This window comes from Muntiacus reevesi, chromosome 17 (genome assembly GCF_963930625.1).
Source record: "Muntiacus reevesi chromosome 17, mMunRee1.1, whole genome shotgun sequence".
In the NCBI taxonomy this organism is placed as follows: Eukaryota; Metazoa; Chordata; class Mammalia; order Artiodactyla; family Cervidae; genus Muntiacus; species Muntiacus reevesi.
This window is the reverse complement of record NC_089265.1, coordinates 59,729,201-59,751,703: the sequence shown is the minus strand read 5'-3', so window position 1 is coordinate 59,751,703 and position 22,503 is coordinate 59,729,201. Positions and strand designations below refer to the sequence as shown.

The 22,503-nt window shown below is 52.8% G+C and overlaps 1 protein-coding gene across 4 annotated transcripts in view; it reads right to left on the bottom strand.

Moving 5' to 3' along the window:
• The window catches only part of COL15A1 (collagen type XV alpha 1 chain), a 101,646-nt gene that overhangs the window by 58,119 nt on the left and 21,024 nt on the right, over positions 1-22,503 (bottom strand). For all 4 annotated transcript variants that reach the window (XM_065907783.1, XM_065907786.1, XM_065907785.1 and 1 more), the window contains 4 exons: positions 8,980-9,527; positions 7,423-7,497; positions 5,809-5,889; positions 857-1,004 (listed from right to left, as the gene is read on the bottom strand). In XM_065907783.1, coding sequence (XP_065763855.1) covers positions 857-1,004; positions 5,809-5,889; positions 7,423-7,497; positions 8,980-9,527 — 852 coding nt within the window. The remainder of the gene's footprint in view (positions 1-856; positions 1,005-5,808; positions 5,890-7,422; positions 7,498-8,979; positions 9,528-22,503) is intronic.

Genomic DNA, 22,503 nt, shown 5'->3' with positions numbered 1-22,503 from the left:
TGTACCTAAATCTCGGTGCTCTGGTGTTAGCTATAACTTACTTCAATTTGAACAGCCACCCCTCTGATAAAGGGCAGAAAACGCAGGTTGATCTCAGGCTGTGGGCACATGTCCAGCTGCTGCCTGGGGGATCTGTCAGACCGTGGCCTTCTGCCGGGGCTCCTCTGTATGGCTGAGCAATGCTGAGAGCCTTGGGTGGGGAACCGGGAGGCCAGGGCCTGCTGATAACCTCCTGGGTGTCTGCCATTCTCTGGCCATCAGTTAGTTTCTGACAAGTGCCAACAGGAGTTTACATGGCCTGATCCTCTGAGAGTCGGTGAGTTTGTGGCCAGGGCTGGGAAGAGTGGGGATTCTGGAGTCAGGCCTGAGTGCTGGCTCAGTTCCACCACTCATTAGCTGTGTGACTGTGGACACGTTGCTCACCTTTCCAAGCATCGGTTTTTCCATCTGTAAAATCCTGGCTAATACTACCAACTAGGAGATGTGTTGTGGGGATTGGAGAGGAAGTACATAACACTTGGCACACAGTAGGTATTGAGTAAACAGTCACAATGATCACAAGCTTTTCACACCCCAGACCCTCATAGAGGGGTGGAGTCTGGGGGTTAAAAGTTCTTGGCATCAAGATTAAATGCCAGCTCTGCCATTTATGAGCTGTACAGTCTCAGCGGGGTGATATCACTTCTCCATGACTTGACTTCTCCATCTTATTTGTAAGATGAGGATGACTGCTGCTCCTTACTCAACGTTGAGGGGAAAGTCAAGTGAGATGCTCCACACATACATCATCTGTACATTAACACATCACCCAGTCATCACTCAACCCACTGAGTATGAAGGCGCTCCGGGGACTTGCCTCGCTCAGGGCTGCTGTGCGGGGCAGCACTCAAATCGCTGGCTTCCGTGGTCCCTTCAGGTACAGGCTCACCGGAAAGCTCTGCATCCTCAGAGGCAGGGGATGGAGTTGGAGGTGTGTGTATGGGTTCAACTTTTGCTTCTTTAGACTGCAGGGGGGAAAAATGAGACCCAAAAGGATTTACTTGGCATGAGAGCAGAAAAGATGGCGATGGATATCACTGGAGAAAACAGTATCTCCACAAAAGCTGAGTAAACCCAGGAAGCCTTATCCTGCCTATTGTGTACCTGGGTCATTACGGATCTCCCCCAGTCCCTGAAACAGGTGCATGTGGAGGTAATTAAATTTTGTCCAGTTTACAGCGAGACTCTGCGGCTCTCGGATGAAGCTCTTAGAGAAGAGATCGCATGCCTGTGACCCCTGCATCCCAGGCCAGCATGGAGAAGGTGCTCAGTGAAGATGTGTTACAGGGAGGAGACAGAGGGAGGGAGGGAGGAAGGACAGAAGGAAGGAAGAAAAAAAGGGAAAGAGGGAGGAAGAGAGGGAAGGAGGGTGGGAAGAAGGAAGGAAGAGAGGGAGCAGTGGAGAGGAGGGCTGTGTTCAGTGAAAGCTGGATAAATCCAACCCCAGATGTATACTAATCATGCAGGCCTATGAAAATAAAAGACACGTATGGTTTCCTTTCTAGGAAACTTCAGTTTCTGTGCAGCTTTTCCAAAGCCAATCTATATCTTAACCACCTTTGCCAACTAGAAACCACCAACAGTTGGTTCAGAGACCTAGGTAGAAATCCTGATAAAGGGTAGCAAAGGTTATCCCCAGACCCAGAATCAAATAGCAGTTCCTGTGACCCAGGGCTCATCGGTGGTCAAACAGTCTCATCATTTTCTGAGCTCAAGGGACTGGGGTGAACAGAAGGATTCTGCCGACCAGTGTTGGATCTGTGGTATGAACAGGACATAACTAAGACATTAAGGTTTCAGGGTAAATTTCTTACCACGACCATCACTTACCTATCCTGACTAATAACAGAAGGCTATTTCCTTAAGGTCAGAACCTAGGATATAAATGATGAGTCTCTAGTCCATCAGAACAAAGGAGATTCTTATGGGCCCCACAACTTAGGATTTAATGGCTCAGATCTCATAATCAAACTCAGGTCAAATCCCAACTCCCCTCTTATTAGCTATGTTATGTTGAGTAAGTCGTATAACCTCACTGAGCCTCAGCTTCCTCCCCTATAAAACGGGGCCAATAATAACTACTGAAAAGGTATAAAATGCACGGAGGAGCTTGGTACAGGGCCAGGTCCAGAGCATGAGCCCATAAATGGTAACCATCATCCACATCACTAGATGTGATTTCTCTGGGTATTGATATTAAAGGTAATAATTATGTTTTTGCTCATCTGCACTTGTTTTTCCAATAATGAATATGGAATATTTCTGTAGTAAAAAAAAAAAGATGCAGTTTACTGCACTGTAAAGTTTCCAAGGTGAGAGCAAGGATGGAAGGCTGCGAGAAGTGGAGCCTTGAAGAATAAACTGTTTCAGAAACCAGGAACGGAGGAAGGCGCTGAGGGAAGAAGGGACAAGCGCTTGGAGAGGGTCGGAGGATGGGCAGGGGGATGAAGCCGGGGGAGGCAGCAAGAGGGATGGCACTGGCTCTTAGGTGAGAAGTCTGGGCTTGTCCCAGGAGCAACAAACAGCCTCCCTTGGGGATCAGGACGGGGGAATCGGGCAGGTGTGTACTCTAGGGAGTTCACCCTGGTGTTAATGAGAGCACGGATCTGGAGGGCTGAGGTTTCGGCCAGGAGGAGGCACTGAAGAAGCCTGGTGAGGCAGGAACCAGGAGTGGGAGCAGGACGCAGGCACGCTCCCGCCCGAGGAGAGGCTGGGAAGGGCCCCGAGGAAGAACTCCGCATTCCCAGCTGCAAGGCGGTCCAGCAGAGTAGTAAGGACCTCTGCCCCAGGCAGACCCTCTCCTCTCCTCTCCCTGCCAAGGGTCCAGGGGAAGCCACCTCACACGCTTCCCTCACACGGGCCAAGAAAGCCCGTGTCTACCCTGGAGCAAGGCTGCTGGTGGCCGGAAGCCAAGTGGCTTCATAAGGGACGTGGGATTTGAGGTGAGGCCGGTAGGGCAGGGCAGGGTGGGCTCAGCTTAGTAACTCCATGTGGCAAATGCTGAGTGACAGGGAGTCACCGCCTGCAGTCTGTCAGCTAAAGACCTCTTTGGACAAACTCCCACGCACGCAGCCGTGAAGCCTGGGCTCACGGCAGAGCTGGCGAGCTGACCCCGGGACCGGCAGGGTCAGGGCTGCTGCCTCCCACAGCCTGCTGCTGGTCTTCAGGGGTTAGTGTAGATGGAGAACCGGTGTGGCCTGCGACAAAACGGGAATGTTGAGTCTTTAATTTTAAATTAAAATCTGGTAATTTGCTGGCCCACCTTCAACACATATCTCTTGAGGCCCTACTATGTTCCATGGCTTGGCTGGTCCCTGGGATATGGAAATGAATGAATAAGAAGGGCGTCTGTCCTTGAACTGTTGGATGATCGGGGAGACACAGACCCAGACGCTACTCGCTGCGAGATTACGGGATGGGAGCCGCACGTGAGGAGCGGTGCGTGGCCGTGGCCGCCAGTGAGGGGCTGCGGACTGGACCCTGGAGGCGTGGGAACTGGCCAGGCAGAGATGGGATGGGTGAGGGCCCGCCCGGCAAACGCAACTGCAGGAGCCAGGCACGGACAAGGGATGAAAGGGCTGGGTGTGCTGGGCGTCTGTGAGCCTCGGGCGTAGCTGGAAGAGAGGGCCTGGATGTGGAGAAAAATCCTCTGCAGAGCTTTGTGTAAGACGGACCCTCAATGTCACTCCACTCATTCACGAATCTGAATGTCTGGGCGTGCGCCCAGGCAAGGGGCTTTTTTTAAGACCGTCTCCCAGCTCCGCCCACCCCCCCATACATACACACGCTATATATAAACACATACATACACACACAGACACACACACACAGACACACACACACACTCAGGACTCTGAGGCACAGCCAGGGCTGAGAACCAGAGGGCATTAATTCTAACTCAGCAAAGACAGAACCTTCCAGAAATGGAAAGGTGTGCCAGCAGACACTGACGTGGCAGGAGGACGAATGGGGCAGCAGGGACTCTGCCCTAAACGGGGAAGGAGGTGAGGAGGGGCTGGCTTTCTAAGTCCCTGGAGGCTCAGGCGGTGCTTGATTCCGTCTGAGGGTCATGGCTTGTATCTAGGAGGGTGGCAGGCTGCAAAGGGTGAGGACGGGGAAGTGAGATTCATTCCCAGAGAAAAGTCAGCTAGAGAAGGGAGGGGCACGTCTGAGCCGAAGAGGGAAATCCCCCGTCCTGGGCGGGGAGCCGGGGAGGGAGTTTTCCAGGGCAGGGTGAGAGGGGGCAGTCCCCAGTCTGGGGCTGACGTGACTGCCAGCGGCCCGCACCAGGCCAGAAGCCCGGCTCTGCCGCCTCCAGGCTGCACACCCTCAGGCCTCGCTTTGCCCTCTGCGCACCTCAGCGGCTCCTCCGGGAAAGCACCGCCCTGCGAAGGAGGTTACAGCCGGGCGACCCGCCTCCTCCTCCCTGGCGCCCCGTGCTCTTAAGCCCCACGCCGTGTCAGTCCCTCAGGGCCCCCTGGGCTGTTCGTCTCTCTGCCCGGGTCAGCCTCGCTCCGAGCTGTGAGCTGGCTCACGAGGGCAGCGTCAGACCAGGGAGCCTGGAGGACCATGGCGCTGTGCCCTGCTGCCCGACGTCCCGGACATGCCGGTGGGACGGCCAGGGGCTGACGGGCCCGTGGGACTGCAACTCGGCTCAGCAGACACCCCGAGTCACCACCCAGGCGGGCACCGTGGACCCCTCGCTTCCTCCATCACAGCTACCCCCAAATTGACTGTGGGCCCGCAGGGCCGGGGCAGAACCCCTGCAACACCACCCAGGCCAGCAGCACAGGGTCACAGCCAAACCCTAGCCCTAGCCTCGGCTCAGCCTCTTCCCTTCTTTGGACCTCACAGTTTGTTCCGTAGTACCAAGGGCAGCTTTCTGGACACCTCGCAACAGGAAGAGGAGACCGTTAAGTCCCTCTCACGCTAACAGACCCTGGTCCTATTCTGCCCCGCCCACACCTCTATCCCTGGAGGTCTATGATCTACAGCCTCTGCCTTCTTTCCCGCTCCCTGCTTTCTGCCATTAGAGTTGTGTCCATAGACTGAGCCAGACCAGGCTCAGAGATGGCTGGGGCTTCCGTGTCCAGTGACTCAGACACTGCTGGCTGTTTTTATTAGAACAGGCTCCTCGGTGTCTCCACAGTCTGATTCAGTGCTTTCAAAACCACTTCCTTGTCTCGGCCGTGGGACACATTCCCAGGAGGGAGGAGGCCCACACCACTGGGAGGATGCTGCCTTTCCCACGGGAGCAGAAAGGAGCTCCTGGGAGGGCTCTGCGTCTCATAGGAGTGAGGACCCCAACTTCCCTCTCATAGCCAGAGCCCCGAACAAGTGTGACAGCAGCCACTTCCCGTGTGCCAGGGACGGGGCCGAGACCTCTCCCTTGCAGAGCCTCATCGGACCTCACAAGGACCCCACAAGATAGCACTCTGACTGCTGTTTGGGGGAAGAGGGGCCGAGGCTCAGAGAGGCTGAGTAAGTCGCCGAGGCTCACACCGCTGGGAGGCGATGGGGCAGTCTGCCTTTGGACAGCCCTCCCCTGGTCACAGCGCGGGGCGGCAGCTGGGTACTGGCGTTCCCCAACACTGAGGAGTTTGCGAAATGCCCACTGGCCAGTATTTTCCTGACTTCCCCCCGTGAGCTGCAGAACGAAGTCACAGATGTGAGGACAGAGACTCCAGACCAAGACTCTGGGTCCTCTTGGACAATGCCGAGCCCTCTAAAAGCGGACCAAGATGCCACCGCACAGAACCCAGTACTCACTGGGGCTTGAGTGTAGGTGACCGCTTCCAAGATCTCAGCTACTCCATCTGTCTCCTGGAGCCCGCTGGTCTCTCCAGATGCCTGTGTGGAGACAAATCATGTGGGCAGAGGGGGGAGAAAAGTTTATAACTGGGGAGTCATAGAAACAGACTCCTGTGGAGAAACAGGGTGCATGTAAAAGGAAAGATGTAGATGGAAGTGTCCAGAGAAGGTGGGATGGAGGAGAAAGCATGTGATTGAGCTGTTCTTTTTGTCTCCTTCCACATTTTCTTGCTCAAACAAACACACAAAAAATACAATCAATGTAGTCTCTCCAATAAACCTACTTACATTTTGCCCAAGTGCCCTCCTTTCTTGATCGAAAGGCACTCCCGCTCTGGTGACTGTCCCCAGAATTTCTCTCTCTGGGAACCATTTCTTCTGAAGAACATCCTCCCCTTGTTACCTAGTCTTCACAATTAGCCCCCCGAGGGCAGCCAGGACACCATGTGCCACGATTCTGTAACCTACTGTGGACCCTTGGATTGTTTCTGTTCGTTCAATATTAATAGCACCATAGAGGTGAAGCAATATATACACACACGTTTTCCCTTCTCTCAGCGTCATTGACTCTGAGAGAGTCATGGACTGGAATCATGGACTCAAGGCTGGAATCATGGACTCAAGGAGAGCAAATATTCTCCCAGGGCCAAGTTCTACCTCTGAGGGGCTGGCTTTCCAACTACACTGGCAGCATTTTTTACTGAATGAGTGAAAGCAGTTTATGCTTAGCTTTGGGGCTGACAGATAGAGGATAGGAAGGTCTACGAATATGCCACGCTCTGCGGGCCTATGACTTTCCTTCTCTGTGTGGTGTCTTCTGCTGGGAGTACCTTTTCTTCTTCATCTGGCTGACTCTTGCTTGTCACTGATCAGGTATCAACTCCTTCCTGACCGGCTTCCTATTCTTCCTTTTCCACCTTCCCGCCCCCGTCTGACTTGTAGAATTTGGGTCTGAGGGCCAATCACACTCAGCTCTGTCACTGCTTTTGGGTATGTCTGAACAACGTGAGGATGCAGACGACCCCCAGTTCATCTCTTTACCTCCAGCATCTCCCTAGGTCTGTCAGCCTGCATGTACTCAGTCAGTCCTAGAGGGAGGGGGAGGAGGAAGGAAGACGGAAAAGGACCCATCTTTTTTTCCCTGCTTACCACCCCCTTTAACTGAGGAACTGATTCATTTGCCAAGCATAAAAGCTAAATTTAGGTTTGTTTTTATAAGAATTTACATTCAGAATGTCTTGGAATTTTTAACTTTTATTTTAGAATCCTGACACCCTTTCTTGGCAGGAAGTCTGGAAACCAGGCCATTGACTGGCACAGCCACGGAAGAACCTAACACCTTAGAAGAAGCACAACCCCGCCACCGTACACCAGAGACATGGCTGAAGTCCTCAGAAATAACAATGAAGCCAAAAAGCTCAAAACAGGACCTGATGGAGCGCTTGCCAGAATAAGGGGTTTCAGAGACTCCATGACGTTTGGGGTGGAAACTGCCTGGGTCCCAGGCCCTTCTCTGGCTGCTGGGGCTTCAGGGCCCACTGTGGGGGTGACAGGGAGAAGTGGGGGGCTCACCGAGGATTCTTCGGCTTCGCACATCTCCTCGGGAGTCCTGGGGTCAGGGTGGATGATGAGCTGCTGCACCGAGCCCTGGAGGAAAGCAGAGGGGTCAGAGGCCACGTTTACGGCCCGGCGTCAGTGGGACGCACGACTGCTTTTATACAGGGCAGAACCAGTGAAAGGACAGGAGGGAGAAGTGCTGCCCGAGGCCATGAGAAGAAAACCATGCCATCTCCAGGCCTGCGCTCATCACGGGGACTCTCCCCGGGACAACGTAAAATGAATCCCACTAACCAGAGAGGTCCTTGGAGAGCTCAGTATTCAAAGTGCAGAGTAACAGCAGCCTCCCGACAGGGCCCCAGGTCCCTAACTTGTCAGCAATGAGCCCTAGAGTACGCGCCTTCCCCACCAGAAACTCTCTGCCCCATGGCTCAAAGCTTCCAGCGGGAAGGACCTGTCCCCAGCGTGGCTGTCCGCCAGGCTCCCTGCCTCCACTCTGCCTCCCCTCCCTACCCCCGACAGCCCATTCTGCACATGTGGTGGTGGTGTTGGTCGCTCAGCTGTGTCCGACTCTTTGTGACCCCGTGGACTGCAGCCCGCCAGGCTCCTCTGTCCATGGAATTCTCCAGGCAAGAGTACTGGAGTGGGTTGCCATTCCCTTCTCCAGGGGATCTTCCCGAGCCAGGGATAGAACTCGGGTCTCCTGCATTGTGGGCGGATTCTTTACCATCTGAGCCAGCAGGGAAGCCCATCTCCAAGTGAGAGCTTCAAAACTGTTCATTGGATTCCACCTTCCTAAAATCCCTATTCCACTGTATTACATATAAACCCAAACTCCAACCCAGTCCTGCCTTAAATCAATTGGGAAGGTATCAGTAAGAATCAAAGTGAAAGTGAAAGTTGCTCGGTCTTGTCCGACTCTTTGCGAACCCGTGGAGTATACAGTCCACGGAATTCTCCAGGCCAGAATACTGGATTGGGTAGCCGTTCCCTCCTTCAGGGGATCCTCCCAACCCAGTAAGAATAGTGGTGACTAAATGAATGACTACAATAACTTGGGATTTGCTTTAGAATGGCTCATTCATAAAAATCCATTTGACAGTAAAATCAGTCTTCCGATATTTTTTCAAGGCACATTGTCCCAAAGGAGAGAGAGCAACTAGCTCACACTGTCTCATCTCAGCTCTTCCACCTTTGCAGAAATTATATGCAGCCGTCACCTTTTCCAAAGATAAAATCACTGAAAGATATTACAAACCTTACCCTTTTTATAATGCCTAAAAACAGACAAAGTGCTTTCACACAGGCTAGCTCACATGAGTCTACAACCCTAAGTTTTCTAATCCCCATTCACAGATAAGAAAACACAGAGGATCAGAGAATTCAGCTGTTGTCTAAAATCATCAGGCTACACTGAAAACTCAGGACTAGAGTTCTGAGTTTCGAGCCTAGCGTTCGTCCCACGAACATGCATGCCTCTTTGAGGACATAAGGATAAAATGATAATAAGAGCAGTCGCTTGTGTTTGCTGCAGTATCCAGCAGCCTCCGCGTCTGCAATACTTGGACTCACAGTGAATCTCTCCAGCCCCGTAGCTCCTGCATTGCCCACAAAGATTCCCGCGCTGGGCTCAAAGGTCAAGGCCTGGGAGGACCTCGGAAAGGGGACGCGGCCATGCTCCTCACAGTCCACGAGGAGGGTCACTTCCTCGCCCTGGACGATCACAGCAAAGTAGCTCCACCTGTGGGTCATCACGGGCACCAGGAAGGCGGCGGCCTCGCGGGACACCTGGGAGCCGGGCTCCGTGTAGTAGAGGATGACCCGCTGGCGGCCGTCCTCCACGCCCGAGAGCCGCAGGCCCAGATAGATGACCTTCTGGAAGGCGTCCGTGATGGCAAAGAGCGCACCGCCTCGGGGGCTGCTGGGCTTCACCCTCACGCTGATGGCGAAGTCCCTGAAGAAGGTGGATGGGATGAGGGTCCTGGCCGGACGCCCGACGTTGGCACCAGGCCCAAAGCTGTAGGCTGGGAAGCCACCATAGCCGGTGACAAAGGACACGGACGACGGCAGCGGGACACCGATGAGCTCTGTGAGGTCCAGGTGCCCCTGGGCAGCCAGTCCTGCAGGGAGGGAGAGAAGAGGCCATGCTTCACACATGCATTCTACTCTGCTTGGAAACAAGGAGGAAATATACTCAGGAAATGAAACGGGATCCTTCCAGAACCCCACTGCAGCGTCTTAATCATTGTTTGTCAAACTTCTTTGACAATGACCCATAATAAGAAATACATGTACATGGCCACCCAATATGCACGTTTAGACAAATATATATCTGTCACCCTGAAACAGATGTTTCATAAAACATTATTTGCTTTTAATACTCACCAGGCACTATGATGTTTTCCTTTCCATTTAATAATTCTTTTTCTTTTTTATTTCATTAAAAAACATGCTGGAAACAACCTACTAAATTGATTTCATTACCCACGAACAAGTCACGATCAGCAGTTTGGAAAATATGTAAGAATATTCCTAGAATATTTCTACAATGTTCCCCCACGTCAACATAGGGATTTCCCCCCATTTCTCTCTGCAAAAGTGGGCAGGTTTGTTTTGTTGTGTTTTGAATGAGGTCTACTGTTCAAGTGCCTCAGGATGTGGGGGAAAAGCAGGGACAAAACGAAGTGCTCCCAGACCTCAGGACAACTGAAATCTGCATCCTTCTCACGCACGGTCAACTCCCTTTGTCACTGTCGTCATTATGACAGCATCGCCCACATTCCCTGAGCTCTCATTTTTAGCAGGCTCTCAGCTCTTCAGACATTAGCACATTTACTCCTCACAACAACGCTATGAGGCCAGGCACTACCATCCCCATTCCATCCCAGAGAGAACGTGTGTGTTCAGTCGCTCAGTGGAGCCCCACTGCGACCCCGTGGACTGCAGCCCGCCAGGCTCCTCTGTCCACGGGATTCTCCAGGCAAGAACACTGGAGTGGGCTGCCATTTCCTTCTCCAGGGCATCTTCTGAACCCAGGGATGGAAACTGCATCACCTGTATGGGTAGCTGGATTCTTTACCGCTAGTGCCACCTGGGAAGCCCCAGAGAGAACTTAGAGAAGGTAAAAAATTTGCCCAAAGTAAGCCCATCAGAAGTCCAAAGCCAGAGCATCTGACTAAAGAGCCTGTGCTCTTCACCACCACCCCTTGCCGGGAGAAACACAGGGCTCCATCGTGGCGGCCTGGAAAGGACTTAGGCTCACAAGCCTTGAGCCACCCAACCACTATTCCCTGGGAGAAGGCTGCAGGCTGGCTTGCAGTGGCCTGCACCCACATGCACCTAAAGTGATGAGATAAGAATGCAGGCCCCAGGCAGGGGTGGACGGGAACCCTGCAGATGGACAATAGACACAAACTGGATTTTGAAAAAGTAAGTTTGAAAAAAGGAATGTAAGATTGTCATTTTGTTTAATCTGTTTATTTTTTTTTATTATTTATTTATTTTTATTAGTTGGAGGCCAATTACTTCACATCATTTCAGTGCGTTTTGTCATACATTGACATGAATCAGCCATAGAGTTACACGTATTCCCCATCCCGATCCCCCCTCCCACCTCCCTCTCCACCCGACTCCTCTGGGTCCTCCCAGTGCACCAGGCCCGAGCACTCGTCTCATGCATCTCACCCGGGCTGGTGATCTGTTTCACCATAGATAATATACATGCTGTTCTTTCGAAACATCCCACCCTCGCCTGCTCCCACAGAGTTCAAAAGTCTGTTGTTTAATCTGTTTAGATTGATTACATGTTGAGATGATAATTTGCGGAAACTCTGAGCTATATAAAATATACTATTAACATTTTTAAGACAAGAATAACATGAGGAATAGGCATGGGCCCAGCGCCCCACTTAAGAAAGGAAGTATCAACTCAGCCGAAGCTCTCCGGAGCTCTCTGATCCTTTCCCCCTGCCGGTGCCCCAGAGGCAGCCACCCTGGGGGTCTGGTGTTTATCATCCCCACGCGTGCCTTTGTGTGTTTACCACGTGAGGATATGTCTCTAGCAGAACGCGGTATGCAGTGCCTGTCTCCTGACCTCACGAGTGTTGGCAGGCTACGTGCATTCTGGAACTTCTTTTTCCCACTCAACATTGTATTTTTTGTGACTTATCCCTGTTGAGTGTGGCTCCAAGTTTCATGTTTTCACAGCAGTATTCTTTTTTTTAATTATTATTTCTAAAAGAGCTTTATTGAGACATAATTTACATATCATAAATTTCATGCATTTAAAATGCAGAATTCACTCTCTTAATATATTCAGTTTTGCAAGTATCACATGATCAAACTTTAAAACATTTTCATCATCTCCAAAATATACCTTGAACCGCTTTAGCAGTCACCACTAAATCACTCCACCTCCAGTCCTAGGCAATAACTAATTTCTCTCTTGCTTTAGATTTACCTGTTTCAGATACTGCATTTGAAAGGAATCACATAACGTGTGGCCTCTTGTGTCTGGCTTCTTTCGCTTAGCATGTCAGCACTTTGCTCCTTGTTATGGCTGAATAATATTCCATTGCGTGAATAGGCCACATTTTGTCTACACGTTCATCCACTGACAGCAGTATTCTATGTATAAATAAGTCGCTGTGGATTACTTCACCTTTCTGCTGATGGAAAGTGAGGTTTCCCATCACTATTACAGCCACCGCTGCTCTGGACTTTCTTATTCACATCTCCTTGCACTTACCTGTGCAAATGAGTCCACTACTTAGGGGTTGAATTATTCAATGATATGGACATTCGCACCTGTAACTTCACTGCGTATGGCTAAATTGCTCTCTTAAGCAACTTTGCCATTTAAAAAAACTGACATATAGCCAACAAACAAGATTTATAAGCTTAAGGTGAACAAAGTGTTGATCTGATGCCCTTATATACTGCAATATGATTACCACTCTAGCATTAGCTAACGCCCACATCACATGCCATAATCATCATTTCTTTTTTGATGCAATTATCATCCTAATTATCATTAAGACGCAACTGTGCTATTTTACATGCCCACCAGAAGCGTGTCCCTGCCAACATCTAGGGGAGGTACAGAGACGAGATTTGGGGAGCAGTCCGTAGGGGCTTCTCCACTACAGCGATGATGTTATTTCTTAAACTAGGTGATATTTGAAAGTATTCCTTGTAGTATTCTCTGTTAAAACTGTCATGGTAAATATGTCACAGCACTGAAGAAAATGACCATTGCATCTTCGGCAAAAGGGCCAGTCTGATCACGCTGAGGCCTTGATGAGAAGGCTTCTCTGGTCGTCTGTGCCCTCCCTGTCCCCAGCGGCCTGGGCAGCTGGCCGGAGAGGCCTCTGCGGTCCAGGCCCAGCAGCTCACTGACTGCCCGGGACGCCCGACGATGTCCCTCCCGTCCCCCGGGCCATGGCAGGCCCCTCCCCTCCGCCGCCTCATCCCACTGGCTATTTCTACCAGAATAACTCCGCGTTCTTCACCCCCACCCTGAAATCCCTTGTTTCACCTCCTGACCTACATCCTCCTCCTTCGAAACACACCAGCGTCCCCCACCCTCAGCCCCGGTGGGTCACTGGCCTCTCTCCCCACTGGACCACACCATTCATCTCTATGTTCCCACACCCAGCTCAGTGCTGAGAAATGAATGAATGAAAAAAAAGGAAGAACAAATAAATGAAATTCAACCTCTTCAGCCTACAGAAAGAAGGCAAAACTGAGGTTAAAAGAGGGAAGCGGTTTGGCAATTATAAACAGACCTGAGTCTCAATCCAATGCTTTTTTCTGTCCACTTTGCACTAAAACAGAAGGTAAAGTATAGCAGACCCAAGAAGGCAAAAATAAGAAGATTCATAAATTTGGCTAAATTTAATGACACACAAATTATAAATTCCCATAGTGTCAAATAAAATCCCAGCCTGGACAAAAATATTTGCTGCATATGTCACAGACAACAAACAAATCACCTTAATACACAAAACAAATGAATAAGCAGGAGGTCAATAATCCAAAGATACCGGGAAAGATTGAAGGAGGGAGAAGGGGACGACAGAGGATGAGCCCGTTGGACAGCATCACTGATTCAATGGACAGGAGCTTGAGCAAGCTCCAGGAGGTGGTGAAGGACAGGGAAGCCTGGTGAGCTGCCGTCCATGGCATCGCAGAGTGGGACATGACTGAGTGACTGAACAGCAACAAAATAATCCAAAAGAAAAAACAGGCAAAGAATAGGAAATGCTTTCCACAGTAAAAGAACAAAAAAATGGCTATTAAACACATGAACAGATACTTAGCCTCGTTCAGAACAAGAAAGATACAAGACGAGATTATGAAGAGACAGCATTTTCCCTATCAGACTGGCAAATATCAAAACATTGCATAACATTCTGTTTAGCAAGGGTTTAGGGAACAGGCTATTGCATGCACTGCTGGGAGAAGTGTAAAGCGGATAACATCTGTGGGAGGAGCTCTTTCACTATATTTATCAAAATTAAAAGTGCATATGCACTCTTTGACGCAGCGGATATACTTCTTTGAATTTTTAAAACAGATAAAGTTATATATGTGACATATAGAGAACTTACAAGAATATCCATTGCAGCGCTGTTTAAAATGTATCTGAACCTATCTAAACCATTCCACCTTGGAATTCTTGGGGAATGGTTAAATAAATCCTAACTTTTGTTATATTCGCACAATGAAATCCAATGCAGCCTTTATTTATTTTTAAAACATATTTATTTATTCAGCTCCCTCAGGTCTTAGTTGATCACACTTAGCGGTGTTGTGCCATGCGGGACCTCGGTTCCCTAATTAGGGGCTAAACCCACAATCCCTGCACCGCAAGGCAGACCCTTAACCACTGGACCCCCAGGGAAGTCCGCTTGTGAAGCCTGTAAAAAGGTGTGACTCCTTAGTTATTAATATGAAACAAGAAGAGCCGACTCACTGGGAAAGACCCTGATGCTGGGAAAGATGGAGGGCAGGAGGAGAAGGGAGCGATGGAAGACGGCATCACTGACTCAATGGACATGAACCTGAGCAAACTCCGGGAAACAGCGAAAGACAGGGAAGCTTGGCAAGCTGCAGTCCACGGGTCACAAAGAGCCGGACACAGCTGAGCAACTGAGCGACATCAAGATGTATTAACTAGAAACAAAGAGAAAAACAAGGGGCAGAACAGAACTGCTGTCCACTGGAACTACACATAGGAACACATATTAAATACGTAAAACATATATTAGAGTATCTCTAGAAAGATACACGAGAAGCTGAGGCCAGAGACTGTCTCCAGGGAAGGAAGCTGGTGGCTGGCTGACAACAGGAGACTTTCTTCTCACTGGATACTCTTTTATACTTTTTGAATTTTACCTCAAGTACAAGATGTGAAAAATAGACATTTACATATTTTTAGATATTAACTCTTTACATCCTCTTTTAGAAAGTACAAAATCTTTTCTTCATGTTTTTACTCGCTCAAAGAGAGCCCATTTCTGTATAGAAAGGGGAAAAGAGTGAAAAGAAAAGAAATAGAAATAAGAGCAAGCACCCCACGGAGATTTCTTTTCTCCCCTCCACGGTTTAAAGATAAAAACCAAGTAAAAGCATGAGTACCCTGCTGACAGCTTTGCTTTCTTCTCCATCTGATCCAGGGAACGCTTTTCCTCCGGCTCGTCTCTCTCTCCTGCTGGGAAGAGGAGAGGAAGCCCCTTTCCGGTGGGATGTGTGGTTTGCAGAACGTGTGGTCCCACAGGGGGCATCTGACCCAGGCCTCTCACCCAGAGGCTCGTTTCTAAGTGATGTCCCAAGGGCTCAAGGGACAGGTGAGGGTTCCGGGGACTCCGGGCCAGGGGCGGAGAGCTTCCCACCCAGAAGCCTGCTTAAACCAGCCCAGTGCTGCCATGTAAAGCCGTAAAGCCCAGGCTTCCACATGGCCATTTTGGGAATTCCTAGTTTCAGGAGGATTCTGCTTCAGGAAAAAAATTTAAAAAAATCCCCCATCTAGCCAACCTCATTATTGTATAGACAGGGACATAACGGCCAAGGAGAGAGTTTCATGACCAGGACTCACATCCAGGAAGTGACAGGTGGAGCAGAGAAGCGAGAACGGCAGAGGGGAGATGTGATTCTGCCTGGGGGCGACTCGGAGCGGCAGGTGTCCGCAGCTGGTGCCCCCCACGCCCCCTGGGCTGCCCGAGCCACGCACAGCACAGGCCACCGGTGGGCCAGCTCGAGAGTGGACGGAAGAGGCCTCTGTAGAGACCTGCCTTGGCGCTGGACGGAGCTGGGTTCAGATTCAGCCTGTGTCAGTTACCAAGTGAGCAGCTTTGGGCGGGTAACTTGCTGGTGATGTAGGAACGTCCCACCTGTCTCACACACGGGGACCAAATGAGATAATGGAAGAAAAGTACAAGTGCTCAACAAATAGTAGAAACTGGTCTTCTGCTTGATCCAAAGGTATGAGCTTAGTAAAAACCAAAGTCTGCAAAGAGATCCTCTCCTAATCCTACCTGCCCCCTGCTGCCCAGACCTCAGCCGCGAGGCAGAACCAGCATGCAAGCGGCGGGCAGCAGGCCTTGCTTCCACCGGGTCAGCTGCAGGGGGAGCCAAGCCACAGCCTAAAGGGAGCCCAAGCCAGCCCCTGCTGTGCTCTCAGCAACCCCCCCCCCCCCACACACACTGTCCCACGGCACGCTGTGATGGGGCAGGGAGTGGCCCCTGGCCTGGGCTGACCCACGCTCAGGGCTGCGCCTGGGCCTGCTGGCTCACTTCCCCTTGGCCTCTGGCGGGAGGGCCACCTGCTCAGGCAGCCACCAGGGAGAGGAGAGAAGCCAGAAAGCGAAGACAAACAGGCCCGGCAGCTGGGTCCATGGCTTGTCCTGGGATGGCTCTGTGCTGGGCGGGAAGCGGGGGGATGGAGATCACAGCTGGGGGGACGTTCCACCATCCTTGAGGGGCAAGACTGGAGGGGCGGTGGTAACAGGGGACTGATCACAGAACTCTCCAGCCTCGGGAACCTTGGGCCCCTTCGTGGGAGGGTGCCACACTTCACAGATAACTGCCTGTCTCACAGGACATCTGACCTCAGTCTTAATCTCACTTCATTAATGCATAGGGACAGCTTCATTTCGGGGCTTCCCAGGCGGCACTAGTGGTGAAGAACTCACCTGCCAGTGCAGGAGATGCAGGAGATGTGGGTTCGATCCCTGGGTTGGGAAGATGCCCTGGAGGAGGGCATGGCAACCCACTCCAGTGTTCTTGCCTGGAGAATCCCATGGACAGAGGAGCCTGGTGGGCAACGGCCCACAGGGGTGCAGAGAGTCAGACACGACTGAAGCGACTTGGCGCACACACAGGGCTTCATTTCAATGGGGGTTCTCCAACCCACCCTTCCATTCGTGAATTTGATAACATTTGTGAAGACCGCACATCATGCCTTGTGTGCAGCTGGGGATGTGGAACTGAAACCAGAATGCAGGCTCTCAAGGAGCTCCTGATCCAGATGTCTCTGTTATTAGCATCCATTGATGCTACTCACAAACTCCAGAGCCTTCAATGGCTCCCCAGTACCTTCAGAATCAAGTCAAAATTCCACTGAAGACACCTTCTGGTTCATCTCTTCATCCCCCCCTTTTCCTGTTCTGGTCTTGGCTCACTCTGTTCCTTCTATTGGTAACACCTTCCCCTATCGTCTCACAGCTGAATCTTTCTAAGCTCGCTCAACTGCACCCCAAGACCCCGGAGCTTCCCTCCTACCCTACACACAGAGCCACAGGCATGACTCCGCCATCCAAATACCCACTGGAGAGCTTGGCAGAGAGCAGGCCTGAGGAAAGGGGACAGACGGATGCCACTGGGCCCCACTCTCCTCACGTCTGTGGTTTGGGCACTGGAGCACAACTCGGCGGCAGCCCCTCCCGAGGCCACCGGGAAGAGGAACCAGACGGCTTCAGAGGCGGGCTGGGCAGAGGAAAATCTGAACAGTCACCACATGCTGCAACTCTCCTCCCAGGGGCCCAAAGCTGGTTTCCATGGAAACTGGACAGAATCCTAGTGATGAAGAAACCAACAGGGCAGGGTTCAAGCTTTCTTTCCACCGAGACGACAGTGACCAGAGGCCCGCGGGGAGCTGGAGCCCGACCCTCTCCTCCTCCCCAGGAGCGCTAACACCGCTCTGCCCGCAGCGGGCCTCAGTTTCTCCCTCTGTGTAATGGGCTGGCTCCGCCCTTCCATCTGTGGGGTCCTGAGGCAGTGCCTGGGGTGAGCCTGGGCTACGGAGCTGTGCCTCCTTAGGGAACCGGATCTGGCTTTGCACAGCTCCATCTTCATCTCACAGATGAGGATCTGGGACCTGAGCCCAGAGTTCGCGCTTGTCGGCCCCAAGGGCCCGAGGAGCGTTCCTCTGGCTCTGGGTCAGAGGGGGCTGCAGAGAAGCCAGCCGGGCAGGCTGAGGACACGGCAGGAGCGCGCGCGGCAGCGGCCCCTGGTGGCCACACGGAGAACTGCGCCCGTGAACCGCAGGAGCGGCTTCCCGGGCTGCAGCTGAGAGGGGCGCGGCCTGGGCCCGGGGAAACTGGGAGAATGCGGCCCCAGCGGTAGACTCAGAGTCAGGTCTGGGAGCGCCCCGAGAGAGCAGGCCTGAGGTCTGTGGGGAACGGTGGACAGGCCAGGACTAGAACCGGTGCCTCCCTCCTACCCTCTGCTCCCTTCCTACCCGGGGGGCCGGGGAGGCAGAGGGTGGTCCCCTCCCTACATCCCACTTCCACCTGCCGCTGGGAAGACTGCAGAACTCTTCAGCCAGCTTAAACAGCGAGTCACTGACTCCTCCTGCTCCCACTGCGGCAGGCAGGGGTCCAGATGGCCCGGTCACTGGAGCCGGCAGGCTAAGTATGCACGGTAAAGCGCACGTGACGGCCCTGCAGGCCCCAGCCGGGCATCTCTCTCCTGGGTTTCCCTGCGCTCGGAGGGGAGATCCCCAAAGCCTCCTATGCTGCCTGCTGCGAGTTCACCAAGCCACAGACGCGATGCAGAAAATGTGCAGCTCACCATCTGGAGGAGCTTCCCCCGCCACATCCCCTTCCCACAACGAAAGTCCTTCCGGTTACTGCTTGCCCGTGTCCACTGTCCAGGAGCTCATCCCCCACCCCAGGGCAACCCTGGCCACGGCTGGGCAAATCGAAGTCAGTAAGCTGAGGCATGTCCGCCTGCAGCCCCCACCCGCCTGGCTGGGCCTAACTCTGCCCTCTGGACCACACACGAGTCAGCCTGGACTTCCACACTACGGCCTCTCAGACATTATACAGGGTGGGACCCTGGCCTGGGAGGCAGACTCTGCCACCAGCCCCATGTGGCGGCCTCCTTTCTCTCTGAGCCTCAGGCTCCTCATCTGTGAAATGAGAGGCTTGCATCAGATGGCTTCCGAAGGCCCTTGCCAGGTCTGAATGTCTCCAATTTCGCATCCTCTTCTCCCATCTGTTTTCCAGTTTCTCTAACCACTCTTAACTGCCGGTTCCTTCAGCCCACAGCCTTCAGGCCTGGAAGGAATGACTCTAAAAGGGACCAGCACAAATCCAGCCCTCCCCTCACAGATGTCCTTGCCTTTGGGCAGCGCAACCTGGCCGGAGGCGATGAGCACTGGCCCAGGAAAATGTCATGGCTCTGCCTGGGAGGAAGCACCACCCCACCCAGCCTGGAGTCCCCGAGGCGCCCAGCTCTACCTGACTCCCTTCCCAAGGAAAACGAGCGCAACAGAATTCCTGCTGCAGGGGCTCTCTCTGCACCCAGCAAAGATTCAAGAGGTTCTTAGAAAAACCTACCACCCAATGCATTTCTTAGAAAAAAGAACTGTTTCCCTGCCAGGGAAAAAAATCCTGGATCAACTTAGAAGGGAGACCTGGGCTTGCCAACAATCAAAGACCTCATTTTTCTGAATTACAGAAGAGCATTTTTCTACATGTAAACTTAGAACGCCTCTTTCCCTTTTCCGGTTTTCATATATAGTGCAAGAATTTTCCTGCTCAATGAAGTTACTGTATGAGCTTTCCTTTCTCTCTCTTTCGCTCTGTCTCTCTTTCTTTCAGGCCTCTGACCTCAACTGAGAAAAGGATGGTTTTGAAGGGGCCTGGAGGTGGTCAGAGGCCTGGCAGGGTGTGGGCTCTGCAGCCTGGCTGCCCTGCCCGGCAGCTGGAAGGAGCTCGGTCCAGCTGGGAGCCCCGGCAGGAGTCAGTCTGTACCCAGCAGCATCCCCTGTGGTTTCTGAAGCATCCTCTCGTCTGTTCCCTCTGCCAGAAGGAAGGCAAGATGGGGGTCAATCTCCCATTTGGCAAAGGAAGGAATCAAGCCCCAAAGAGGGGAAGTAACTCGCCCGAAGCCGCAGAGCAGGAGCCAACCTATTATAGCCCACGGCCTCCTGGCTTCCCCCACGGCCCTCCCTCCGTCTGTGTCCCCACAGTCCCTGACCATCCCTCCACCTCAACACACTCCTCTCTGCATTCTGGTGGTTGGTTCCCTTCCTTCCCTGATACGCATAGACATGGGCTCCTGGGCATGGATCATGCAGACCCATCTCTCGGCCCCCATTACCAGCACAGTCCGGCAAGGGTGACCCATAAAGGGATGAAAAGAAACAATAAGATCTGTGGCTAAGATTTACTGTGGGCGGGTCGCATGACAGGCACTATTCAAAGAGCTTTCCATCATTTCTTCACCCTTGATTCTTTATGAAGTAGATAACTTTATTAACCTCATTTTCCAAGACAGAAAACTGAGGCTTGGAAAAGTCAAGTACTGCCCCCAAGGCCATGAAGATAACGAGCAACTGGAGCCAGGATTCAAATCTGACTATGTATGTAGTGTGACGTGGCATGAAGGTCCCAGCCCTAACCACTCATCAGTCACCCCAGGAGCTTCTGAAAAGACAGCGGTCTGCCCTTCCTGCCCGGCCCTATCAAATCAGAGTCTTCCAGAGTCTGGCCTGGGTGAGTCTGATGTCCTCACCTGGCTGGCAGACACAGGTAAGGGTTAACCACCTGGGCTTTGGGAGCAGAACAACCTGGGCGTGAGCCCTAGGCCCACCACTAACCGGGGTGGCCAAGCCAACTGGCTTCTCTGAGCTGCAGGTGAATCTGCAGGGCAGGGCAGCAACAGACGAGACTGGAGGGAACGGCCGGCCCGCGAGGGCCGTGCTCAGCGCAGCGCGTCAGGAGCCCTCAGGGCCCAGCGCTCATGGCCCTGAGCCAGGCACCCCTGTGGCCTCTGCAGTTCCGCACGCCAGCCCCCAGCTCTCAGCTGTCACAGAAGGAAGAAGAGAGTCGGATGGGCAGGCCCAGAGGCCAGGGAGCCGACCAGCTGAGCCTGGACAGTGGGATGGCTCTCCTCCTGTGGCCAGGGCCTGCCCGTCCCGCTACACACACACACACACACACACACACACACACACCCGAACACGCACGCACACACACACACAGAGACACACACACACGCACATGCACGCACACAGACACACACACATAGACACACACACATGCACGCACACACACGCACACGCACACACACACACGCACGCACCGTGAGCCTGGCGGAACTGGCCCCAGGGTAAGAGCCACACTTGAGCCCCAGGGCGCAGGCAGTGTGTCTGCTCTCCTGCTGCAGTGAGGCCTTCCCTGACCGGGTTCAGAGCCACCGCAGGGCCCACATGCATCACGTGTCACAGCGAAGGCTGGAGGTGTGGGCGGGCGTGAGGGCCGTGGGCATCGGGGGAGAGCCTTGCCGTGACTTCTCTCAGTTTATGGCCCGCCCTTTTCCACGTGGGGAACAAAGCCTCTTTGAGTGTGATGGAGGCCTGGGCTCCTGAGGATGACATCAGCTGCAGTGAGTCATCACTCCGGGCAGCAGCTCCGGAGGACTCGGCCCCCGGCTCTGCAAGAAAACCTCACTGGCCTGAAGGAGAAGGGGCCTGCCCCGGGGCACCGGGGGGTGGGACCGGAGAGGAATAGGTGGGGACCTGCGGGAGCGGGCAATTTCAGGAGCTCCTGACAATGCTTGGCTCAGCACTGCGAGGGGTTCTATATTAGAACGAGTGTTTCTATATTAGAACCGGGGCTGGCAGGGTGGCGGGGTCAGGGCAGATGTGTGGACCAGATGGTTCCTAACTGTTCCCCGGGGGCAGGGGAGGCAGGAGTGCGGGGCAGGATGTGGAGGAGGCCAGCAGGAGGGAGAGGCTAAGGAGGAGGCCTGCCCCCAGCCCCCTAACACACGCGGACATGCATGCCACACACGTCCTACATGCATGCCACACACTCATACAGGTTCACACTCGAAAACCACACTCGTACACACTCTCACCTGTTCACAACAGTCCCATGAAAACACTCACACCCCGCTACAGTTACCCATACCCACATATTCACATAGACGCAAACCTTCACCTGCATTCATCCCATGCTCAAGCACCCTGATGCCTTCACACACTCACACACACATCCACCTGCAAATTGTTCATGGAGACTCTCACACACGCTCACTCACCTACCCTGATCCACACACTCACACCAAAGCAACTCAGATCTGATTTGCTTAGTCATGTCCAACTCTTTGCAACCCCATGGACTATAGACCACCAGGCCCCTCTGTCCATGGAATTTTCCAGGCAAGGATAATGGAGTGGGTTGCCATTTCCTACTCCAGGGGATCTTCCTGACCCAGGGATAAAACCCGAATCTCCTGCGGCTCCTATACTGCAGGCAGATTCTTTACCACGCCCCCGGGGATTTGCGTGGCAGGGAAGTTCTTGCTTAATTTACTGGGTTCCAATTATGGTCTCGTTTGGAAAGAATTTTGCAGCTAAAAACTAACCCTCCAATACAGAGTCACCCAACAGAAACCTTTCCACACTATGGATGCTGAGGTGAGGGCACTGTAGGGGCAGGTATTCAGCAGGGGACCCACAGAGAGCCTGCAGCCCACTCTTTCTTCTCCAGCTGCCTCTGTAAAGGGCTGGAGATCTTTGCACTTCCTACACACTGGGTTTCTGTTTCTCTGATGTGGGCACATTTTCCAGATTCTCCCCCT